We start from the raw sequence: 26,898 nt of genomic DNA on the forward strand, positions 1-26,898 counted from the left end.
TGTGTTTCCTTCTTGTCTTTCGGAGTGGGAAAATTTAAGATTTTCTGCCTTGCCTTAGGGAGAATCTCCCTATGGCCCTTATTCCATTGAATTCCTAAGAATTTCACCGTCTGAGAGGGGCCCTGCACCTTGCTATCATTTATTTCCCATCCTTTTTCCCGCAAATGATGTAACAGTCTGTCCAATTGTTTCTTTACAGATTGTTCATCCGGTCCCTGAATCATTATATCATCGATATAATGTGAAAACTGCATTTCTGATGGTAAATCAAACTCATCCAAATGTTCTGCCACCGTCCGGTGACAGATGGTTGGACTATGTATCCAACCTTGTGGCAATCGAGTGAACGTATATTGACGTCCTTGCCACGTAAAGGCAAACTGATCTTGTGCCTTTTCTTCTATTGGAATTGTGAAGAACGCTTGTGCGATATCAATCACAGCGTACCATTGTCCACTGTGACTTTGAATCTGCTCCACAATTGTAATGGTGTCTGGGACAGCTGCCGTCAAGGGAGGTGTTTGTTTATTCAACTCCCTGTAATCGACAGTCATCCTCCAAGACCCATCACTTTTCTTCACAGGCCATACCGGATTGTTCCATGCTGTGGTTGCAGGCCTCACAACCCCAGCATCGACCAAATCCTTAATGGTTTCTCCTATTTCCTTGTGACCTCCAGGAATTCTGTATTGCTTCATAGCAACCAGTTTTCCTGCAGGAGGGATGTGTACGGGTGGCATTTTGACCTTTCCCACCGTAACTGGACAAGCTTTTATCCCTATTTTCCTTACGCCAAAGGCAAACTTACCATCTTCGAGGTGTAGTGTCAATCCTTTCAGAATATCTATGCCAATGATATATTCCGGAATAGGTACTACTAACACCGTGTATTTACGTAAGGGCAAATTGCCCAATTTCAAAGTTACCTGTGTCTGTACTCCTTCGGTAACTTTTCCTCCCAATCCTGAAATATTAACTTTTGGACCTTTAAACTTTTTGGGATTTCCATAAATCAGAGTAGCCTCCGCCCCTGTATCTACTAAAGCTGGGACCCTTTGGACATTACCCCCTTTCCAATGTATGGCTAGCGGGACATAGGGTCTGTCATCCCGCCTAACCCAAACAGGGGCTTGGCTTGCTACCTATGCGGAATCAGAATCTGATTCCTCCAGGAGCGGAGCAGATGGCTTCATATGGTCCTGCACTTGGCTAGCTACCATTGCAGCCATCTCCTTCCATGGATAGATCTTTTGAAAATCCTCCCATTCTAATTTCTTAGGTTCTAAATTAGTGACCTGCTTCTCTCTCTTTTTAGAAGCTTTTGGGGCCACTGAATCTTCCCTTTTATCCACCTTTTTGTTGGATAATACCTTCTGTTTATAAAGACGCCACAAATCACCTGTATCTTTTCCATCAATGGCGTCCTTGGAGACTCCAGCTTTCAGGAGAGCCTGAAACATATCTCTACGAGATACCCTTGGCACTCCTGAATCACCAGTCCCCTGGGAACTAGGATTCCTAGACCTATCACGATCTGTTCGCTTTTCCTCTCTATCCCAGTTTCCCATATCTTGCAATTCCCGCATTCTAGCCACGACCGCAGACATTGGCTCATTAGTCATGGATAGAAGTAGGGTCATCATCACGGCTTTATAAGCCGAAGGTGCAGTCTTAATTAAACGATTTCTAACTCCTGCTGTCAGCCGAGTCTCCAAATAATCTTCCATATGCTCGATGATAATTAATGAGACCCTCATAGCTTCCTCCTTCAACCTTTCAATGCCATCCCTGATAGTGTACCAAGGTTTGTCATTGATTGGAATGTCTGCCTCTGTTGGGAATTTATTAAGAAACCCATTGGTTACTATATTAAACAGGGAAATAGCACTTTCTCCTTGATGACTAGGAAAATATTCTCTAAAATTTCTACTGATTACTGGATCTCTAGTTAGAGTAACAAATCTCATTGCATCTTTTGGATCCAACATTACCCCAGTCGCCCCGTGCTCAAATAGACGGACCAACCATGGTATGTCAGATTCCCCAGGCCTTTGCCTAAATCTACTCAGTATATCATCAACTTCTGACTGAGAAAAATCCTCTAGGGTAAGCCTGGTGCGCCTATGTGGCACCAATTCTTCTTGCACCAACAGTCTCCCATCGGCATCGTACATATAGTTTCCCTGATCGTCATACCTGGGCAACCTTTGCCCATCATGACCTACGATAGGCTGGGTATCGGGTCCATATTCAGTAGTTTCCTTCCTTCTGCTAATGGGCTGGGCACGTTTTAAAGCAGGTGGATCAATTATTGGATTGGGTGGGTCTTCCCAATCCCCCTTATGCCAGTCCTCCTCCCCCGAAGAAGATGAGGAATCCCATAAGTCTCCATCCCACTTATCTGGGTCCCAGTTCACAGAAGCAGAAGCTATAGCTTTCGATACCTTTCGCTTATCAACTTTACCTTTACGCCCCTTATATTTATTCTGAGCAACTTTTACAACAGCCTTTTCTGCAATATTCTGGTAATGTTCTATTTTTTCCTTTATCAGCCTTTGGTTACATTCCAACACCACTCTCTTTCCTTCAGATTCTGCTAACTTTTGTTCCGTCTGATTAAGTTTTCTTATTAGTTGGGACTTCTTCTTATGGATATTCCTATAGGCTGAGGCCAATACCCAATTTCTCCTACCCAACTGAACTGCGTCACCTGCCTTGGCAGGGGTCTCCTCGAGTACCTTAACGACATCGAGGGGCTCTGAATCTTTTAGCTTACTATCCCATGATTCTGCAAGCCCACTATGCATCAACTCCTGAGCTAATATATCATAGGGACCCTCGGACCAGCCGGGGATGTCTATTTTCTGAACGATTTTAGTTTTATCTTTCTTGGTTCTTTTTCTAAACATATTGTTGTCTTATTGGCAAAATGCCAATTGGTGAAACTTTTTGCGCAGAGTTCCCCCTTACAGAACTCACAAAATTTTGGCAACTTGCCAATTGGTGAAACTTTGCACAGAGGTCCCCTTTACTGCGAGAAACCACCCTGCAAATTGGCACCAATTTCCCAAGTCCTGTCTCAAAGTTACAGAACTCCGAAAGTTTTGGCAACGTGCCAATTTGGTGAAACTCTGCACAGAGTTCCCCTTTACAAAATTTTGGCAACGTGCCAATCTGGTGAAACTTTGCACAGAGGTCCCCTTTACGGCGAGGCACCACCCTGCAAACTGGCACCGATTTCCCGAGTCCTGCCTCAAAGTTACAGAACTCCGAAAATTTTGGCAACGTGCCAATTTGGTGAAACTCTGCACAGAGTTCCCCTTTACAAAATTTTGGCAACGTGCCAATCTGGTGAAACTTTGCACAGAGGTCCCCTTTACGGCGAGGCACCACCCTGCAAACTGGCACCAATTTCCCAAGTCCTGTCTCAAAGTTACAGAACTCCGAAAGTTTTGGCAACGTGCCAATTTGGTGAAACTCTGCACAGAGTTCTCCTTTACAAAATTTTGGCAACGTGCCAATCTGGTGAAACTTTGCACAGAGGTCCCCTTTACGGCGAGGCGCCACCCTGCAAACTGGCACCGATTTCCCGAGTCCTGCCTCAAAGTTACAGAACTCCGAAAATTTTGGCAACGTGCCAATTGGTGAAATTTTGCACAGAGGTCCCGCTTATTGCTAGACACAACCGTGCAAACTGGCACCAATCTCCCAAGTCCTGCTTCAAAGTTACAGAACTTATAATATTTTGGCAGTATGCCAATGGGTTCAACAAGGACTACTTACTGCAACTATCAATTTGTATTTACTATTATTACTCTATCACTTATCAAAGCAAAGTTATAACCATTTGAACCCCTTGGCAATGGGCCAAAAATCTAATATGGCGACAGCAACCCCCCCGTGCACTGAGAAGCACTGTCACAATACCAAATTATACAGTAATATAACCTTACCAAAGACAACAATATCCTGCCAGACTACGCCAATTTATGTCTTACCTGCTCAAGTTTTGGCTATTCTTTAACCTCATTGGCAAACCTACCAAGCATACCATCTGAGACAGTTTTCAAAGTAAGACAAATATAAAACACAGGTTTATTTACTCTTTAGTATATGTAAGCAAAATAGTTAATTAACATATAGGCATTGAGATCACATGGGTAACAAAGATAAGCATCAATACATCACCGGATATTGTAGCATCACTCCGCAATCGGGGGATCTCCAGGTACGATTGGTAGGAGGAATCCGAGTGTACGTCGATACGTCTATCGACCACAACAAAACGAGTCCCGACTCTTCCCTGAAGATCACTGCTATTTATGCCGTTCTTACACTACGTGGCATATCTGCTTCTGCGCAGTTATGGGTATATACGTCATTCTAATATGGCTATTCAGGTTCTAGACATGCGTAGTAGATGATTGGCAACACAATATATTGAATATTTTGTCCATGAAGTTATCACATCTGTGTTATATTATGAGTCATTCTTGCTGTCTTACCATATATGTCGATAATATTCTGCATTGAGCAGAATATTCAGACAGGTCATTAGTTCATTGAAGTTCTGGTTAACTCATACGGCAACTAGTTATTTGATTACACAATCATCCAGTTCAATCGTATCCCATACGTGTCACAGATAGATAGATAGATAGATAGATAGATAGATAGATAGATATGAGATAGATAGATAGATAGATAGATAGATAGATAGATATGAGATAGATAGATAGATAGATATCAGATAGATAGATAGATATGATAGATATGAGATAGATAGATAGATAAGATAGATATGAGATAGATAGATAGATAGATAGATAGATAGATAGATATGAGATAGATAGATAGATAGACCATATTACAAAGTAATACAGAAAGAAGGGGAAAGAAAAAGAAGTAGATAACTAATACATACTGTATAAAACAAGTCCTGATATATAAAAGCCAGAAAGAGCTGCTGGAAGCTGTAAGTTTCTATGTAGAGGACAGGAGTTTCTTCATAGTTTTGTACAGTACACACATATATCAGAAAAATAACAGTCGCGTCACCTGGTGTCGAAAGGAGCAGCTCATCGTGGCACAGGTAAAAGGCCAGCACAAGATGTGTAGCGAGGCGCTAGTAGACAGCCAATCAATGCATGCATTTCAGTAATACAAGGGTTTTACCAGTAAAATGCCCTTGCCGATTGGCTGGATTTTCCAGTATAATACATGTGCAAATGCAGAATATTAAATATTTAGTATCCTGAGGCCATTGTAACTTGAAGGATCACTGTACAACACAGATTTGGAGTATGCAAGTACTCCAGTAGCAAAATTGATCTTGAACAAGTTGCATTTCAGTACTGCTGCTCCTTGAACATGAATTCAATCTTTTTTTACCATACAGCACCACAGAAAGGTTGGTTTCACATACCCTTAACACTATATAACATAAGTTTACATCATGGCAGCATGGTAGTTAAAGCACCATGACGTAAAACTATGCCATGTGGATAGTGCAGGATCAGAAGCTGAACATGCGCCATCCTGCAGCGCGAGCCAGCTGTTACTGATAGCCGGATTTACCCTGCAACACCCGAGATCCATGAGAATTTCAATCTTCACTTTTGAATCTAAAATCTAAAAAAATAATATTTTGTTATCGTGATTCCACGCCCGGCCGATATATGCTGCCCATCTGATGCATTGGTTCACAATGCAGTAGTTCAGATGGGCGTATTTCTGTGGCGTAAAAGTTCCTGGCCGGCCAAGATAGCACGTAGAGTGCACATTTCGGCCAAGCACTTTTATGCCGGCGGCAGCTCCCATAGACAGCTATGGGAGTTTATGGTAACTACTGGAGAAGGGAGATGGGAGGGAATTTAGCAGCCTGTCTGCTAAACTCCCACCCCCTTATCTCCTATTCTCCGCCTCTTGACGGCTGTTTACAATGGGAAGGGGCAGGACGGGGACGGGGGCTTGTTGCTAAGCTCCCGCCCCCTCCCATTGCTGGCAGCCGAAAAAGGCTGGAGAGGGGGTGGAAGCTTAGTACACTAGCTCCCACCTCATCCTGTCCCCTCCCCTTGCTGAGAGCTGGTGAGGGGATAGAAAGGGGGAGGCAGTTTAGCAGAGCTTAACTGTCTCCCTCCGCCCAACGGAATCAGGTTCTCGGAGTATATGCGATGGACCCGGGCCGTCTTAATGGGCGCACAAACTGGAGGTATGACTTTTGAAAAGTGAAGATGTCAATCCCCAAGAAATCATTGTGTCCTTATGACCAATATGGGCCATGTTCTTATGGGGTTAAAAGGGGTTTCCAGAATTTAAAAAAAATGTGCTTGAAGAAACAGCATTTTGTCTGTCCATGGACTGTGCCTGGCATTGCAGTTCAGCTCCATTCATAAGAATGGGTATTAAATGCCATACCTATATGCCTCCTACTGGAAGCAACAGGCAGCTGAGATAACTCTGTAGTGGTAGGTCAGATTAGTCAGCTACAGAAGAAGACTGTACATACTACAGATGCAACACGTTTTACCTTGATTGTGATATCAGGGCACAGAAAGTTATTTTATCCTAAGCCATTAAAAAGCTATTGTTTATCTTAACACAACCAACCTCATTGTGAAGCAATTGAAAGTGTTTCACAGCAAATTAAGAGTCAAGCTAAAGAAAAAACCCATCTATACTTTTTTGTAATAGGAATATAACACAGTTAATAAACCCTAAGTAATCTAAAACAAAGAGAACAATCCATTAGGTGACAAAATATTTACACATGTAGAAGCTTTGTTTGGTTCCATCAATAATTGATTCTGTAACACATATGTATAATGAATCTTTGTGCTCCGTGCCAACCGGTATATTTCTGTAGAATGTTTATTGTAATATCATCTCTTAGTTCTACAGTCTTGGTGCTGAGCCAATAATCCCATAGGAAGTGTTTGAATGTGTTTGTCCTCCAGTAAAGAGATGCGATGGGTGGCTTTTATTTACACAACACGTAGCACTGTCCCAGATGCATACAAAGCTAATTATCCCCACAGTACCTTTAGTATTTCATGTTGTGTTATGTATACAGGGAAGGTAGATGCTGAAATGTCTGCTTGTGGCTCTTTGTCTCTTACGGCCCTTTCAAGGTATGTCTAACCTCTAAAAATCTTAGCCTGATCTTATACCGTAGTGATTTGGGGGTTAACTGCTGACAGCAGCAAGTACATTTATGGATTATCACTCTTGAAAGGCCTCATATAGCGCAGAATTGCGACTTAAAGGGTTGTTTATATCTGTATACTTTTGATAATATTCTGATTGAGGTGTAATATCAAAACAGGACTAAGCTGATGTACAGTCTAATATGTGCACAGTAAAGAGCATGGCAGCGTGAAGCTTGGCTGGGGTCTACAATGACTTGATCAAAAGTGAAATTTAGTCAGATCATCTTCGTACATGTCATACAGACAGGCTGGTAGATAACATTGGGGGTAGGTCCCCTCAAACCATTAGCAGTTCTCCAAATAAAGGGGCTTCAGAGCTTGTTTGATGACTGATACTCCTGGTGGTGCTACAAATATCTGCCACACACATAGCATTCTTTTTAGTATCCAAACCTATTTAGTGCCATTTAGAAGATTTCTATCAATTGAAATTTCCAACACACTCCTATGTAAAGTGTAACTGATTCTATTGGAGCCTTGTCTAGTAATGTGGTGCCATATCAGTTTAATATCAATATGTTATCCAACCCCTTCACTTAGAGAATCAGTGAGGGTCTATGACAACAGATGTGAATGCAACAATGTTGAGATCAAAGGTTCACTGCAGTTTCTGCACATTATGCCCGGACTTCAGGAGGCCCACATTATAACTTCAATAACACAATTGGCTTTAACTAGGTGAAAACTGTGTGGTCGCAGAGTGTGCTGGCCACCAGATTGTAGGGGGGGCACGCCAGGCGAATTTAGGCTGAGGGCAAACGCCCCTCTTAGGTCTGCCCATCCAGATAATCTCTTTTTCCTGCATGTGACAGCATTTTATTAAATCATCCCCCTGGCTTTGTCACTACCCTTCTGATGATCCAAGGTGTCGCTGGCAGCCCCCCAATATGATCACTTAGTTCTGCATTTATGTTACAAACTTGGTTCTGTGACTGTCTTGATGTTATGAGCTTGTTATGGTATTGTATCTATATACTGAGGTTGGTTTGTGGGTATGCTAATATCTTCTTCCTTTCTGCACAAGCACTATGCAGATATATATATATATATATATATATATATATATATATATATATATATATATATATATATATATATATATGTATGTATATCTTTGTTTCTTATGATGGTGGAGGCGCCATAAGAAATTCCATCTAAACAAATTCTGGCAGAATGCAGAACATGCTGTATATAGGTGAATACAGCAGAAGATTGTCATCAGCTTTGGTCATGTAAAGTCTCTGTGTCCTGCTGAGTCACTAATCATATGCACCAGGTGGCTTTGAGGACACATTCCACTTTCTGCTATGGTACTGTGCTCACAGTGGTGTTGGTCACTGATGATGCCACTAGTATCAGGCTGGCTCACTGTCTGCAGTATTGCTCTGTGCTGCATCACTCTGGACACCAGCAGCCCCTTGCTGGAGACTCAGTTCTCTTGCTTCTGTCTTAATGTTGCAGGTCACACTCAGATCACATTGCTCACTCTACAGACTCGGACTATTTCCCTTTTTTGTCTGCACATCAGTCTCTTTTAAGAACAGGTTGCGCAGACACTTCCTGTCCAGGCTGGAAATCCTCCCCAGGAACAGATTCTACAATATAGTGCCAAAAGTAGTATAGCAGACATGTAGACTTACAATACAGTAGTGATACACAGTGCACCATCACCCATACAGCTTACTGGGGAAGGTCACACCAGGGGAAGGAGAAGCACATGGGTGGCACTGTGAATGTCTCAAAGGAGCAGAATCAGCTGCTTGTATGCCTTAAGTCTCTGCTTCTCCTTCACCTGCAGCATGCATGTCGAACCATTGTGAGGCGGAGGGAAAAACAGGGGACGGAACCTTTCCTAGGACCCTGTTTTTCTTGGCTTTAACCCTTTAGTGACCAGCCTATATTGTGCGTTAAAGACCAAAAAAAAGAAACTGAATATGCATAACATCTTTTTTTCAGCAACAGAACTATGTGAGGGCTTGTTTTTTACAAGAAGAATTGCAGTTTTTATTGCTACTAGTTTGAAGTACATATGCCTTTTGAATATAATTTTTATTCTGTTTTTTTTTTTGAGGAAGCCAACAATAGAAAAGTAGCAACTCTGGCATTACTTTTAAAAAATTATTTTTATGGCAGTAAGACCCATTAAGTGTTTCTTTTTTAAAACATTTTTGGTATTTTATCTATTTAAAAAGTTTTTGCTGGGAAAAATGTATTTTTTTAAACTAGATTTTTTAAAATTAAACTTTCTTGGACACTATTTTTGGCCCCTCAAGAGGACTTGAAGATGCAGTCGTTCAATCACTAAGATAGTACACTATATTACTTATCTAGTGTATTCTACTGAGCCTATGACATCAGCCAATAAGAGTCTGCATGAGGCTATCTATAATAGTTTGAGTTGCATAGCAGACACAGACGCCTTTTTCAGGTCTATGACTGCCAAGGCAAGCCATTGGTACTTTGCAATCGCATTGTGGGTGCCAATGGTGCCTTGTCATCTGCTTACCTGTTGCAGTTGCTATTGATTGTGACATATCTGCTAGAATCAGATGTTTCTTTAATCCTGGCAGTGGCTGTCAGTAGCCAGCCAAACCACCACCTTAAAGAGATGTATGTACAGGTTTACATGTATGTACAGGCGAGCATATTAGCACATGCACTAGTCTGTTTAAGCCCTTATCCAAATACCTCAGTGTAATATCAGTGGAAGTTCATACTTTTCTTTTTATTCTTAGCTCTATTTTCTGCAGACTTGAGGGTCAAATTTAGAAGACGTACCAAAATCAGAGCAATGCTGTGCAGTTTTTTATTGTAGTCCTTAGGGTAAGCTGTAGTTTCCTCGGAAATGTCTAAAGTAGCACTCAGCACCCTTCACAGAGTGAATGACATGAAATTGTGTCAAGGAGCGGAATCCAAAAATGTATCATTTTTACATTATTCTAGCAGAAAGTGCAACTGACCAATCAAGTAAAAGCAACAAGGAGGCTGAACTGTAGTCTTATGAGGATTTCTGACTGCCAACTTCATGTCATTCTGTAGGACAAGATTTATGGAAATTCTTGCTTGATAAAAGGTAGCTAATTCCGCAATGGAGAGCAAGGAAACAGCTGCCTGCAGCCCACCCCCACTCTTCTCTCTGTCCAGGGTCCAGCTGTTGGAATCACATTAGCCCACCTGCCCTTTTCTTTTACTTTATACCAAATAGATTTCCCCAGCAGCATTTAAAGTGTTTAAGATATTATAGAACGCTCTCGCCGCTTCCCCGTCTCCTGCTGCCTGCCATCTGCTTGATGTATTGCTCTGCATGAACAGAGGGAAACACCTGCACACACCACTGGAGAGGGCAAGGTTCTGTCCTGGCATAATTGCTGCCAAGTGTTGTTTATAGATTTTTTTATTAAAATCTCCACCTGCTGAAGGCTCCTTGTGTCCAGCACTCTTAATATTACTAATATCCTCACATCCTCCCAATACTTGCTGCTGCACAGTCAGGATAATGTATGCTGGACCCAGTAAAGTTCATCCATTCACGTGAAAAATACTATAGATGAGTGGAACCATTCATGAGCAGGTTCTTGTGTTTTGTACGATGATTGTGAGGGCAGCAGTTCTACAAAAAAGGCGCACATTTTTACAGTTTCTTATAAATAATAATTTTTCTTTCAGTATACAATATCCCAATATATATAAAATTGTATGCTTCATCTGGTTGACTTCAGGCCTCGCTGTTTTATAACTCTGTGTCCATTAGTTTATGGATTGTTGTAGCACTATGTGGTTCTCCAAGACAATATACTAACATGCCAAAAATCATGGGATATCAGTATGTAAATTGATTATGAAGTGGCATTATCTCAGGTGATGACATGGGAATGCCCATATCTGTATACGTTATAAAGTGTTATGTTGTGAGTGGGGATTCAATCAATATTCTCTTGACATGGCAATGTCAATTATCAAAGTTTGAATAAGTCATGATAGTGATTGCCAGATGGATAGGACATTGAATTTCCAAGTTGTTAGAGAAGTTGACATTCCTCAAATCCATAGTGTCCTGTACAGCAAAAACACTATCGAAGGTATTACTATTCCCAGTGGACATCACAGTGGTTGCACACAGGAGCTTATTGATGGCAATGTGTTCTCAGGGCATGGGTTAAGCCTATTGGTCCGCCTAAGCATGTAATTGACTAGTGTCTGATACGTCTCTCTGCTTGTTGACCACCTACGGCCCTTCATGGACTTCATGTGCCACTACACCATGCCTCCAGGCCCAAGTTGTACAGAATTGGTTCGAGAAGCATTCTGAAGAGGTCCTGCAATGGCTGTGACCTGCACGTTTGCAACATGAGCCTATTCAAGCATTAATGGTGTATGGTGATGAAGTTTATTCCACCTGAGATCCTGCAAATAACATGGAGCTGAGGGTGGCTATCCAGACAGCATGGCTCAACAATCCTCCAGATGTCTTCCGTCCGTAGAATTGATGGAACATCAAGCTGATTGCTACACCATACCAGGCTAGAGGGAGTCCTACACTATATTAGTTTCTATCCTATGACTTTTTGCATGTCTATGTAAGGCCCCCTGCACACGAGCGGAAATTCCGCAGCGGGGTTACCGGCCACGTAAAACCTCGTGCGGCAAACAAATTGCGGCTTGCTCTATTTCTGTGTGGGGCCGCTGGAGAGGTGAGTACCCGCGCTGCTCTCTGCAGACGCTCGGGTTGGGTCCCGCTGTGAGAGTTCTGTTTTAGTTACTTTTTAAGCCTAGGTCTAGAATGGAGTTTCACTGTTTTAGTTACTTTTTTAAGTGTTTTAGCTACTTTTTAAGCCTAGCTCTAGAATGGAGTTTCACTGGCAACTGTGGGGGTCTTATCCCTGTTTGAGAAGCATTGTCATAGAGAGAACACCTTTCGCAATAAAGTAAAGTGCACACCACATATTTACATCTTGTTTGTTTTTATTTTATTTTATTTACTATTAAAACAGTAGGCAACAGATTCGAAAATTATGAAGGCTGCTTTTTTTTTCTGTCCTTCAGAAGGACAGGGACAAAATGAATCTTGTTTTTTCTACACTAAAAGTCAATGGCAGCTAGATGCAGCAGTATAGACATCCTGTCTTAAAGCGAGAATGCCCCTAAATGGCTGCCATCCATGCTGCCTGTAGCAATCCAATGAGAAGAGAACGCAAGAGGACAAAGCTGTGGGTGGGGGCATAGTCTAAGGCTACACTGTATTAGGGCTCTCCCCAACCAAAGTCCCATCCCTTTTCCTCTCTGGGTTGCACATGCACTACCCTATTGTAGAATGTGTTGCCGCAGGCTATATGGATGGCAAGCATCTTGTAGCATTCATGTACCGACCTTTTAAAGAGCTTTTTTTTATAATTTTGAAAAAAAGATCAGTATCTTTCAACAAGATGCAAAAATGTGGTGTGAAACTAGTCTAAAGGTGCCTTCTGTATAGGGCAACTATCATTCAGGTGCTTGCTCAGTTGTTGAAGTTCACAAATGACAGTCATTCATTTGCATTTACACGGAGCGATGATTGTTTATTAGTTAGCTGAGATATTGTTCATATAGGGGATCTCCATACAAAGCTGTTTTCATGTCACACAAAAACAAACGACTGTGACTTTATACCAGATGACTTTTGATTAAGCAGTGACTATTTTTTTTAGTAGGCTGAAACGAAATGACTAGTAGTAACTTATCACTGGTCACCGAGTAAGTGGCCATGTTTACACTCAACGACTATCACTTCAATTCCGTCTTTCGAGCGATTATTCAGCCAATAGATGTTCCCTTAAGGCCAACTACACACGCACAGGTCGGATTCCGCATGCGGGACCTTACAGCGGAGTCTGACCCTGTACCCAGCCGGAATCCTCGTGTACCTGTCCAGAACTCTCTTTATCTGTACTGCGGATGGTCCGCACAGTGAGCCATCGGATATGCACAGTTCATGGGGTTTTTTTAATTGAAATCCCTGCTTTTCCCGCACCATCACTAGGCGATGATGCAGAATATGCAACCTTTCTGCAATGTCAATTACGGAAGGGCCGCGGGTTGGATGTCTTCCATTGACTTCAATGGAAGATGTCTGCGTGAAATTCGCACAAAAATAGAACATGCTGCAATTTTTCCTCCCCGAGTGGAAATCGTGATTGATTTCCGCTGGTCTGCAGGAAGAAGTTATTACCCATACCATGTTACGAAAAGTATTTGCTGCGGATCTGCGGTGCGGATGCCGACCGCGGATTCCGCAATGCAAATTCGTTTGTGTGCAACCTGCCTAACTTATACATCATCTAATCAATACCAAGGAAATCCTGAAAACGTAACCTGTTGGGGGTACTTCTGCATTGTAGTTGAGAAACACTGCTCTAAATCATTTTTATTGGGTGAGCCCACATGTAGTGCATATTACAGTTTTGCAGCGATTTTCCAAATATCATGCAACATACTATTACAGGCCAGTGTGTGGACTCACCCGAATATCCAGACTGTATCTTATCTTCACACACAATACTTCTAAATACTACTTGACTGTGAAAAATTACAATCTAAAGCCATGGTGTTGGTTGTCTGCCAGCATTCTGTTTTCTGTTAAATCCCTGTGATACATCTTCAAATTTCATGTGTGTCAAATATATTTCCTACGTGAATGGTGTTTTTCCTCTATGCCCTTTCAGATAGATGTCTAGAGGTAGGGCATTGATGTCAAGAATTAAAAAAAAGGAAGAACAATAGTTCAAAGACAGCAAATCAAAGTACTAATCTGATTAAATGGGATTGAATTTCCTAGAGACAGCTAGAAACCTGCTTGCACTTAATATGCCTTTCTTAAAACTAAAGCGTACTATCAAAGTGGTCCTTTCCTCGGAGCAGAGATCTTTAAACTTTCAGAAAGATATTTTATTAGCGCGTCTTTGGAGCAGATCTGGGACAACTCTACAGCTGAAGGCACACATGTCTTATATAAAAGAGAACAAAGTCAAAGATTTTTCTCTAATTATCATGGATAGAGTTTGTTTAGTTGTTAGAAAAAGTACATTGAAAACTTAATTGTAGTTTGTATAAGCCAAATCATGGTAGTTGATAAATGCTCGTTAATATTTTAATGCAGTCTCTAAACTTTAGTGTGATTTGTATGATGTTTACCAAAAAGACACTAAAAAATTGATGACATAGCCCTTCATTTTGGTAATCCTCAAGGGTTGCCAAGGTTGAACTCTACAGATCAATATACGCAATTATTTATTCCCTTTAAAGCTTCTTTATCGGCCATAGTACGGCTTGCAAAAACCTTTTTGGATAATTGGAGCTGTGCATAGCTATACTGAGGCTACATAAAACTGTTAAGCAAGAACTCAGTACTCATAGAAGTCTATAGGGCCATTCTGAACCTCGTCATGTCTCTGCTTTCCTACGTAGATATATGGAGTTTTTTTCTGTTATACATGGTAAAGTATATCCTGTAGACATCTGTGGGTCCTATATTATGTCTCTGTACAACATTGTGAAAATTGCGGCAGACTTCCCCTATTGTAATGAAATGGTTAAAACCTGCAAAAACATCTGCATATATGTAAGATATATGTAAAGGGTGTGTGGAATGCTTATGCCTTTTCATACGTTTCAATGTTGAAATAAAGCTTTAGTATGTGAACTCAGTGTTACTACTATTGTAGCTATGATCTTACAGCAACCTAATATGGGAGGTGTTAGAGATCCATGGGCTTTGCTCAACCATGTTGAGTTTTTCATTTCAAATTCCATTGACTTTCTCTAAGGGTTTCTTCAAACAACCATGTTTGCATGCGCAATGTGCAGAGAACAGACCCCAATGGGTTTGCCCTCAGGAACATGTCGCGCATACGGAAAGAAATAGGACCTGCTCTATTTTCCTATGTATTTGCGCACCAAGGGCTCCATAGAAGTCTATGGGAGGTGTGCAAATGCGCACTCAATATGCAGACAAATGTGCAATTATCTGTGCTATTCCGTGAAAAAAAGAACATATTTGAACCTCATTAGGCTAAAAAGCCTTCTAAATCAAGGTGGGGGGAGTGCGCAAAACGTACAGTGCTATGCTATGTTTGGAAATCATCTTCCTGTTTGTAGACAGATTGATCAATGATTTACTGTATGAAGTATTTACTGTAGACACTTGACACAAAGCAAGTAGATGGAAAAGGGGAAAGATTTAAGATATGTTTGGTTATTATGTCTTTGCAGGTGTGATTATTGTGCATGTGGTGTGCAGGATAGTGGAGCCAAGTTCATTCCCACAAGAACTCTTGCTGTAAATATGAAGAAATATGTGTTTTGCCTTCTCTCTGTGATAGATCTAGTTGTCCCAGTAATGCGGGGCTCTAGCTGCAGGCTGTGTTTCCATGTGGCAGCACTATTATAGAGTGTTCGATTTGCTTTTTAATTGCTGTCAAAAATGAGTTTTAAGAACTGCATGTGTTCTATCATAAACTGCAATGGATGTGTAATGCGGATTTCGGCAGTGAGGTTTTTATAGGTGAAATACATGGAAACCATATGCTTCACTTGTATATGCTGCATAGCCAAAAAAAGGCATTGCAAAAATGCAGCGATTTGCGGAAAAACTCTTATGGATTTTAAAATATCTTTTTGACAACAATTAGAAAAAGAACACAAAAAATGCTGTAAAACTGCAAGAAGAAAACTGTGGGAAAAAATACAGAAAAAAATGGCAGCTAAAGAGAAAGTGAAAATCGGTGTGCAACAGCCAAGTATCAAATCAAAATGTTGCAAAATTTTTGTGCATGTGAGCCTTGCACCACATTTTGCGGTTTTTATACACCTCTCCGTAAGTTTGCAGTGTCTATGGGCTTCCTCAGGTGAATGTATTTGCACACAAAGTTGCGTGCACAAAATACTCGTATGTCCACACAATACGCAGAGAATGGAACATGTTAATTTGAATTTGTTTGTTCTCATTTCTGCATTTTACGCATGTATTACGTGCTCACAAAAAATATCTGCAGGACCCATAGAAGTCTATGAGATGTGCACAAAATGCACCCACAAAATGCAGGAACATGTGCAATACGCTGTGCAGTTCCATGAAGAAGTGGCATACTAAATCAAAAACTTGCAAAAATTTTGTGCAGTTGAGCCTTGCACCGGATTTTGCATCCGCAATGCTTAGCAAAGAGAACCCATTGACTTCAATGGCGTCCTTCACATTTTTTGTCCTGCGCATTCTGAGCACGGGGGAAAAGACGTGACATGCTCTATTTTTTGGTGCGAATGCTTACCTAAGGTCCCTGTCTGCACAAAATCGCGCACAGAACTCACACGGTTAAATGATGCCAGCTGCCTACAAGTTAGCTGACCCGCTTACAAAGTGGGCTAGTTCGCCTACTAAAACATGGCGCTGCTTGGAACACGTTGTGATCTGGATTATGATTTCTCCAGCAGGCTTTGGGGTATTTTGCCGCTTCCGAATTGTATCGTGTGCACACATCATCGTGGAGCAAATTAGACACAAGCTATCAGCCTCATATCCAAAATGGCTCTCTGCCCAGAAACAGCCAGACAGGGCCTTTTATTGAGAAGGATAACACATGCCCTTTATGGGCGTTTAACAGATTACATCAGTAACATATATGATTCTCATTTGTCGGATCATATAGAATCCCCCCTCCTTCCTGCCCACCTTCTCTCAAGTCCAATGTATAAGCAAGTCTTTGTCTCACAAACGTGCTCAAAACTGAAACTGGAAGTACATATCTCTTTGTTCAAGAAGATTCTGTGTGGGGGATGGGGAGGACTGGGAAAACACTCAGTATGAAAACAAGCAATGTCATATAACACTGTGATTTAACTCTTTCCTTATGCAGCAGAGTTTCACATTAGGCTGAAGTCACAAAACACACATAATACGTCTAGTGCAAATCGATAGACATTTTACACCAACCAATCATCATGTCTATCACAATCCCCCCTTAAAATGTCTATCCTCTAACTCTCTATCTAATTTTCACAGTTCTCTGCGCATGAGCCTATAACTGGAGCGCGTTGAAGGTTCGTTTTAGGGTCTTCAAGGGGGTGTAGGACTTGTCCACTCCTTCTGGGGATGCATCCAGCAAACTCATGGTGGGAGCGGCTTTTCCAGCATCAGTTTCACAGGTCTCTCTGACACAGGGAATAACACAGCAGACTAGAACAGAAAAGGTAACCATCAGTTCACATACAACAGCGATGCCCGTCTGTGCCAGGATCCTTTACCACCCGCTCATCCATGGCGAGTGCTGGTCCCAAAAGTTAGCTCTTTTTAGTTAGTGCGGTCAGCTTCTTAATGGCAACTGCGTCTTTACCTGCGGGTCACGTGTCGTCTAGGATGTAGGTACAACAAGTCTCCCCTATCATCTTACAGACACTCCCCTTTTTAGCTAAAGTCGTCTCTAAGGCCATTCTATTCTGAAAAGTCATAGTCGAGGTAGGTCCTATTGGTCGACTAGTCCCTATAAGGCGTCTCTAGTATAATTTATAAACCACTGCTAATTATAATAAACATAATTAATCCAATCAACGTTTATTTACCATAATGACCAGGAAAATGGACTCGATTCTAGTTTTAACTTGGTCTCTAATTTTTAAAACTTGTCAGGTACCCCCCTTGGCTATCCTATGATGTCAATGTATACGTGTAGATCAAAACTACCACCAGGGGTCTCTCTTCTCGCTCTAGCATAATGTTACAATACTAGTAGCGTGCACAGGTACGCACGGCGTGGGACTCCCTAATCTTCACCCACACCAATGTCCTTCTGGAGATAGTCCTAATGGTGAACACGTCCAAGTCGCCTCACCCTTGCGTCAGGGTTTTCCCACTGCCCGTAAGTCCCTACTCCTAGGAGGGGGGGATCCCTACCTCACCTCAGAGGGAGGCCATGGATTCCCTGGGCTCATTTCCGGGCATCCATACCCTCTATCTGTACAAGTTAACACCCCACAGGGTGTGCCCTCGCCGGAACCTAAGGTCTTCTGCACTATCCCTAGGCAAATGGGAATTCCACTGACAATCCATCTTAGGAGATCGGGGCAGGCACAGTACTAGTACATTTCTCCTTTCCTTTGGTAGCGTATGTGGTTGGCATTATCGGAACTGGCTCTTCATCCTTTTTTAAACAAGGGAAATATTGGTGAGTTCCCCAAAAATCTCCCTCTACCCTGCCTAATTGCCCGGCAGGTGTAGTTTCCAGGGTAGTCAGTAACACTCTCTCCGGTGCAAAACACTTAAGTAGTTATAGAGTATTCCTCCTTCCATCTCTCACGGACAGTGTAATTAGCGGAAATGTTCGTGAAGAGACTAATAAACCACTCTTCAGCATCTACAGGGAGATTTAGGGGGACCATCCCCGAGTGTGGTCGGGCACTACCGCACATGCAACAGTTAGACTTGTTGCTCCTGTTAGCATTGTACCTCATCAACTCCAACCAGAGATTCTGGTCAGAGTAGCCGGTCGCTACTGTCAAGGTGTCCTCAAAAGGTAGGGTCGGCTATGATCATCATGTTCGTCAAGGTCTTTATCTTACGGCGGAGGGGGTTAATTATGGGCACGGGACTAAGTGAAGGCTTCCATTCGGCTGCATCTACCATACCCCTTATTTTAAACTTCCCTAAGGGATCTGTCCTCCCGTACCGGTATGTCCCCAGACTATAAGTCCCTCCGTCCCCCGGGCTTGGATCTCCCATGGTTAATGTAAAAACCGCATTAAAACCAAGCAACATACTAAGTTCAGCCTTCCAATACCTGCTGTCCTTTATTATTCTCAAGGAGGGTTATACGACTAATTAGGGATTTCCCGCTCCTATCTTTCTTATTTAAGGCACTTCGCGGTTTATAGGACTAGTCTATTCCTGTGTTACATCCCACTAATCCCCAACAACGGCAGTCTTCTCCCCAGACGTTATCAGTGGCGCGAACATATTGCATTCCCCGGGTATATAAGTCATATAACCAGCTGGACTGAGCTAAATCTGGCCTGCGGTGGGATCTTGCGCCTAGACACGGGACCACAGTACAATAGTCGAAGGAATATGCGGCTACTTGAGCATTGGACGAGTTATACTAGAAGGTAACCATACCCTCATATTCTTCCGACTAAGGATTCCAGTTGCCACCCTCCTCTCTCACTAGCCCTAACCAGAGTAATGTCTTTGGCACAACTAAGACTGGTCTCCCGGATCTGAAGCTTTCTTACAGTATGAAGCATGGATCCATGTAAGTCTTTCGGCTAGTTTCACAGCTGTGGCAGTAGTCAGAAGCACCTGGTAGGGGCCATCAAATCGGGGCTCAGGAGGGTGCTTCCTGGGGAACTTCTTGACGCACACCCAATCCCCAGGCTGCAAGAAATGTGTCCCAGTGTCTGCCTCTGAGTCTAGAAGAGAACACCTGTGCATAGGCTTTGGTTAGTTCTTTAACAACGGAAATCACATACTTAGTCAACACATCAGATTGTAATTGTAACTACTGAGGATAGTAACGACCTAGCCTTGGGGCTAGCCCAAACAATCTCGTAGGGAGATAATGTATAATCCCCCCTGGGTTCATATCTAACACTGTATAAGGCTATTGGATGACAGTCTTTCCAAAGTGGCGTCATTTTTAAGTATCTTACTTTTTAGCGTGCCACTACGTCTCTCCACCTTTCCATTACTCTAAAGATGGTAGAGTATGTAAAAGGCCTGGGATACACCCAGAGCAGACATGACATGTTACATTCACCTGCGAAGTTTATACCTCTGTCTGACTCTGAATCACTTCTGGTACCCCATATTCACAGTTTACCTCGTTCATGAGCTTCTTTGCGGTTACCTACTTGTTTACCTTGGTAACAGGGTCGGCCTCCAACCTGCAAAGACATCAACAACAACAAGCATGTATTCATACTTCCCAACAAGTGGGAGCTGAACGTAGTCAATTTGCAATCCCTGAAATGGGTAGAGTGGTCCAGGCAAGTGTGATGTGGCAAATTTACTTCTGCCCTGACTTACCCATGGCATAGATCATGCTAAACCGGACAAATGATGCAGCAGCTACAGAGAACCTAGAAGTCGCCCAACCTCTTTCAAGCGTCATCGTCACTGCTGCTTTACTAGGTGGGTCTTTCCGTCCATCAGCTGGGCCATCATGGGATACAGGAACTGTGGTGGGCAAGTGCTGTTGACTGTTCACCACACGCTGTCCTGTTTCTGCTGCTCCCATATTAGTCCATTTATTCTTTTCTTCCTTGCTGGCTTGTAACTGTAAAAGTCTTTAGCATATCAAAGTCCAAATTTTTGTCAATGTCCAAAGTTTTTACCACTGACTCATGCTGTCAGTATCTTTTCTTCTTTCTTCCACGGCTTGAGGGCCGCTGCCTTTGCTATGCTGTCAGCGAGGGTGTCGTCTCTCGCCTCTCCAGTGTAGGAATCGGTGCGAACTCTCAACTTTGTCAGGTAGAAGTAGGGCCTCCATGCGACTCTGTACCGCTGCACCATTCTCAATTGGTTGTCCTGCTAAGGTAAAAAAACTGTCTGGCCTTCCATATTGGGCCGTAATCATGAGCTATGCCAAATGCATACCAGGAGTCAGTGTAAAGGGTTGCAGTCTTACCTCTCGCCACTCTACACGCCTCAGTGATGGCCTTCAATTCCGCTTCTTGTACTGTGACATGCGGAGGCAGAACTCCTGCTTCTAGGACATCTTGTTGTGTGACCACTGCATATCCGATGTGGAGTCATCAATCCTCACCCTGGTACCATCTGCAAAAAGCTCAACATATGCATTATCAACAGAGGTTCTGGTTACTGTTTGCATACCTGCAGTTTCTTACCGAATTAGTACTAAATAATCGTGCTGATGTTCTATTTCACATGGCTCAGAATCTTGTTATCTTATTCCATTTATTTATTTTTTTCAAACCCAATAGCTGATCTACAACACCTAGATCATCTATGACCCAGATCACCTATGCCTCCCCCCTTTTGAACCGGAATACTCAATGGAAAAAGAGTCATTGCGTTCAAACTAGTAAACCAAGAGGCACAAAAACAAGCACTTTTTAGGTCAAGATGACATTGTATGCAGCGAAGTCTGAGCGAAAATATCCTTTAGATTTTTTTTTTTTTTCAGGTTGCAGTTAGCATTTTTTAACACAAGGGGGCGCCACACAATTCAAATTTTACGTCACCCAGTGTAATAGTACTTCAGGGGAAGTCCAGCGTTTAGCTTTTACTCTCCTGTCGGAATATAATTATAGCTTCAGTGTAAACTGACACTAGAATATACAAAAGACTTAAAGAAAAACTAAAGAATACGGATGAATTAACATCCTACTCTGGGCAATTCAGTCCCTCTTTCTTCACATAAAAAGTAAAATTACTTCACCAAATTGCATGAAAAAGTTTGCTGGGTGACTATAGGGAAATTATTTCATCTGTAGGAGCCTTCCATAACATCATCTGTCTGAGCATCCATTGGAGAAGCGGGCAGTGGAAAACAGAGCCCCTGGAAACATGAGAGAGCGTCCCCTGTCATGTATTCCTGGTCTCTGCCCCCCATGCATCAACTCCAATCTTCCATGCACTATAAACCAGCTTAGTCGTCTACTATGTCCCAAGCTGCATCTTCACAAAGGTTTGTTTCCCTGAACTTATCACACATCCAAAGTGGCCACATCTTGGAGCGCAACAAAGTCTGGTCAAACAAAACCTTACTTCAGACAATCATGATGTTAGCACTGGATACAGTGGCATTGGGGAATATAGGCCTCCCAAATGCAGCAAAATGGCCGCCAGAGGCAGAAAGGGGCGGGGCTACAGATCTCCCAGGTGAGGCAAAATGGCCGCTGGAGGAATGGGCGGGCCCAGGAGTAGCAGCACTTCCAGGTGAGGCAAGATGGCCGCTGGAGGAGGAAGGGCGGGGCCAGGTCCTGTCCCGGATGGGGAGGGACCGGAAGTAACATCACACACCCTGAAAGTGAGCACATGGGGGGAAGTAACTTCAGGGTGGGGGCAGGCCTCACTACATTTACTGCAGAGTCACACTATGTTGGATTGTAAACATTGCAAGCGCGGCCGCCATTACAGGGAGGGGCTGTAGTCAACACAAAGGCATTACATTGTTCATAAGCAATACACATACCCCCCTACATGCTTTCTCCTCTTCAATCTCTTAATTACGTTATACCTCCTCCTAGCAATCTAAAAACGCCTTTCTTTCTGCTAGGCTTCCTGCTCATCTTCTGAAAACTTTCTACAGTCTATCTTACCTATCCATACTCATTTCTGCTTATCTGTCCATGACCTAACATTCCTTTCTGCAACTTTTCCTGATCCTTCTCTTTGTATAACATTTCTACATGTTTTGCATATTCTAAAACATCCTGTACTGATCCCTCATTCTATTCTGCCTGCTTATTCTATTCTATACTGTGTTCAGAAACTTCGAAGTGTTCCTTTTGTAAAATCTGCTTTCTTCAAATCCTTCCCATATAACCTCTCTTTCCCACTCAGAAAAGACAAAGGAAACAGAAAGGGTTAATTGAAAAAAGCTTTCAGTTCACTCTCTTATCAGCACCCCTCCCCGCAATAATAAACACTGCACATTCTTTCTATAATAGCAGACAGACGGGATTACTGGAGAATACCCACAACGGCTCAAGGTATATATATATCTCATCCACCTTTATATCAACCCAAGGTCTACTAGCAATCCCGAAGAGCACTTCCTGTACACGTCCTAGACAGGACATTTTAGCTATACACAGAGACTGACAATTATTTTCAATGACCAAGAGTTTCTGGAGTCAGCCGTCACACCACGGCCATATTCCCATGTATATATATATACCTTTCCACATATGAGAACATAACACGCTCAATCATAAAGGTAAGTATACGTATCATAAATCTTCCTAACCTCACACTAGTTTACCTAGGAGCACGTGTCACTGGCGTGTTCCCTCAGACTTAAACAGCCGAGTCCGCCCTCCCGACACATTAACCCTCACAGAATTTATCTCTTGGTCTTGTATACACAGTGTTTAACCGTCTCAGACACAACAGCATACAAAATACCCCTAGACAGGTAACATGGTGATTTTTCGAGTGGACAGACCTGTCTTTCAGTGAAGGTCCAGTCTGGATCAGGAACAGGCAGAAAAGCAGTCAGAACCCAGCTCACATCGGTAGATTTACATAAAGCAATCTTACCGTGTTCTGTAGATTTTCGGGCCCCTGAGTTCTGCGTGCCATCTGCCGATCTCTGTACGTTCCAGGCTGTGACCTCACAGATCCACTCGCTCACCCAAGGACGACACTGATCTGGATTATGATTTCTCCAGCAGGCTTTGGGGTATTTTGCCGCTTCCGAATTATGTCGTGTGCACACATCATCGTGGAGCAAATTAGACACAAGCTATCAGCCTCATATCCAAAATGGCTCTCTGCCCAGAAACAGCCAGACAGGGCCTTTTATTGAGAAGGATAACACCTGCCCTTTATGGGCGTTTAACAGATTACATCAGTAACATATATGATTCTCATTTGTCGGATCATATAGAATCCCCCCTCCTTCCTGCCCACCTTCTCTCAAGTCCAATGTATAAGCAAGTCTTTGTCTCACAAACGTGCTCAAAACTGAAACTGGAAGTACATATCTCTTTGTTCAAGAAGATTCTGTGTGGGGGATGGGGAGGACTGGGAAAACACTCAGTATGAAAACAAGCAATGTCATATAACACTGTGATTTAACTCTTTCCTTATGCAGCAGAGTTTCACATTAGGCTGAAGTCACAAAACACACATAATACGTCTAGTGCAAATCGATAGACATTTTACACCAACCAATCATCATGTCTATCACAGTTGATGTGAGCGATCTCAACAACGCAATAAAGTACATTAAAATGCGAGTGCAATAGCCTACGATCATGCACTGTGCATAGTGCATATACACCTCATGATAGCGAGCGTATTTTATGCAGCTTAAACTCCTGAATGATGAACAATGAATGTAAGCAGTAGCTGTTCAGTACTGAATGACTGCTGTGTTAAGTGAATGGAGAAGGGCGGGGGGAGAGCAAGGAGTGAAATCTCCTCCTGCCACCCAGACCCCTGCTGGCCGCTCTGTCAGAGAACCAGCGATACTCACTTGAGTACACACAGGGACAAATGTCAGGCATCGTTTACACAACATTCATACCGTGTCAATGGGCCTCAACAGTGCGTGCAGATGGCTGTATTATTTATTGCTATATTTTGTACAGAACACTTCTAGGGCTGCCATAGAGGTGCACGGGGCCCCTATTGTACTTCTGTATGCCTCTGTCTTATGCTGAGTCATATGGAGGTTTTTTCTGTAAGATTCCATATAAATACAAAAGCATTGTTGTGGCTTCCTACTATGGAGCTGCAATTCTATACACAGCATAGATGTTTGTCCCGAATGGAGGAAAGTCGAAAATATACAAGTCTGAATAAAAAAGTAAGTGGAGAAGTGTATGCAATTCTATCCAGTCTAGGGAATCCTCTGTGAGCTAACTATAACAACAGTAAGGCCCGTGTCACATGAACGTATTTGCGCACGCAATACATAGTGAATAGAGTCCATTGGTTTCAATTAGTTCATTCTCATAGGCGTATTTTGGGTGCATATTTCATTCGCCCTAAAAAATAAGCAGCATGCTCTATTTTTCTGTGCATTAGTGCGCGGATGTACTCATATGGACAGCGTATCATCCGCTCATAAGAAAGATCGCAAGCGGGGAATGGCATTAGAAAATTGGTGAACATCATATACAAGTCATCTGCATAAAACCGGAAAACCTCTCTAAGCAAAAACTGTTTCCTATCTCTCTAAATATACAGTAGCTCTCATCCAAAAGATAAATGGGATGTGGAGATCCCTTGTCCTCTTCCTGCTGGCTTCAGGTAGTTCATGACACCATGTATGCCTGAATGGAGTGGTAATGTTCATTACAGTTATCTGTGTAACTGCTGTGCAGTAAATAGTATTCTGCTAATAATACAGCAATATATAAATCTAACAGTGCAGAATTTATTTTGTTATCCATTTTACATATATTTCATTAGTTTAACTCACAGTCCTATGGAAAGCAGGGTCCACTATAGAATAACATTTAAACTCCTAATTCTCACACTTACAGCTCTCCACAGTGCTGCACCGCACTTTATCTTCTCCCTCATCTGTCTAACCCAGTGTTTCCCGAACTCCAGTTTTCATTGACCCCCACACGTCATGTGTTCAGGATATCCTATGGTAAGAACACCTGTGGCAATGTCTGAGGCACCGACAATAATTACATCACCTGTGCAATGCTGAGAAAATCTAGAAAACATGACCTGTTGGTGGTCCCTGAGGACTGGAGTTTGGGAAACCTTGAATAATGACCCTAGTCTAAAGGTCTATTCACACGCAAAGATGATCGCTCAAAATTCGTCAGAAACCCACAGTTTTGAGCTATCATTTGCATTAGATACTAATGGGCTACATTAGTAGCTAACTAACCTCATTTGCATGTATTTAGAGAACAGGTGGTCTGTTCTCTAAATACATCACTTTTGTTCTCCTGCGGGCTGCTGGCTGCATACAATGCTATCAGCTCCGCCTGCTGAGAACACAGCATGCCAAGCCTCTTATCAGGGAGGACGGCGTTTATGCTGAGATCAACTCAGAGTGCACTGTAAGTGCACAGTGGGCACACATTCACAAGCAACAGCTATCGCTCAAAAGCCGTCGTTTGGACGAATTTTGAGCGATAATCGTTGCGTGTAAATCAGCCTTAAGTTCCCATTTAATCTGAACTCCTACTCTTGTCTCTATGATTTTTCCTGAGCTGCACCAGTTCTCTGCAATGCACTACCCTAGACAATCAAATTAATTCCCAACACCCACAGTTTTGAAAAGGTCCCAAAGCCATATCTTTTTAAGGGGAGCACACCATATTCCCTTATACATAGAATATGTGTGTGTGTTATGTAGTATAGCATACTCAGTTTAGCTACTGTAAATGCATAACACATAATATTGACATATTTATCCACTTCCTAAAGTAGATGTGACGGCATCCAGGGTGCAGTAAAAACAAAGTCTTTACTCTTCCATAAGCAGCTTTGTTTTTACCGAACACTGGATGTCGTCACATCTGCTTTATGGTTTGCACTTTGGATTCTGGTCCGGTGTGACTTTGCATCGTTTCCCCACCACTGAGGTGTTTGGATTGTTCCACTGACTACCTGTGATTTGTGGACTATACTTATCCACGTCATGACTGCATCGCATGATGCTACATCATGAAGTCATGAAGAGTGTATACAGTGGACTCGGGTACAGAGTCCACTCCACACTTGCTAGCTATCAGCTGTTTCTCACAGCTGACAGTCGCAAACTGCTGCAATCACATTTAGATGCTGCAGTCAGAGCTGGTCACATATAGAAGAAACTAGTGAGGGTTCCCAGGGCTACTGTGCCTGAACGCATATTAAACCCTGCCTGAAGTATTGCAGTAAAAAAAGTACAATCAATCAAGTGATGGTAAGTTAATGTCCCCTATGGAGAACAAAAAAATGTCTAAAAAGTTTTCAGAAAAGTTTAAAAAATATATACAAAAAATATAAAAAGTACAACAATCCTTT

General features: G+C 42.4%; 1 protein-coding gene across 1 annotated transcript in view; it reads left to right on the top strand.

Moving 5' to 3' along the window:
• Positions 1–7,076: 7,076 nt before the first annotated feature.
• KCNMB2 (potassium calcium-activated channel subfamily M regulatory beta subunit 2) overlaps positions 7,077–26,898 on the top strand; it is a 217,774-nt gene continuing 197,952 nt past the window's right edge. Inside the window, exon 1 of the mRNA XM_066590069.1 lies at positions 7,077–7,130. Coding sequence (XP_066446166.1) covers positions 7,090–7,130 — 41 coding nt within the window. The 5' untranslated portion in view covers positions 7,077–7,089. The remainder of the gene's footprint in view (positions 7,131–26,898) is intronic.

Source organism: Eleutherodactylus coqui, chromosome 1 (genome assembly GCF_035609145.1).
Source record: "Eleutherodactylus coqui strain aEleCoq1 chromosome 1, aEleCoq1.hap1, whole genome shotgun sequence".
Classification (NCBI taxonomy): Eukaryota; Metazoa; Chordata; class Amphibia; order Anura; family Eleutherodactylidae; genus Eleutherodactylus; species Eleutherodactylus coqui.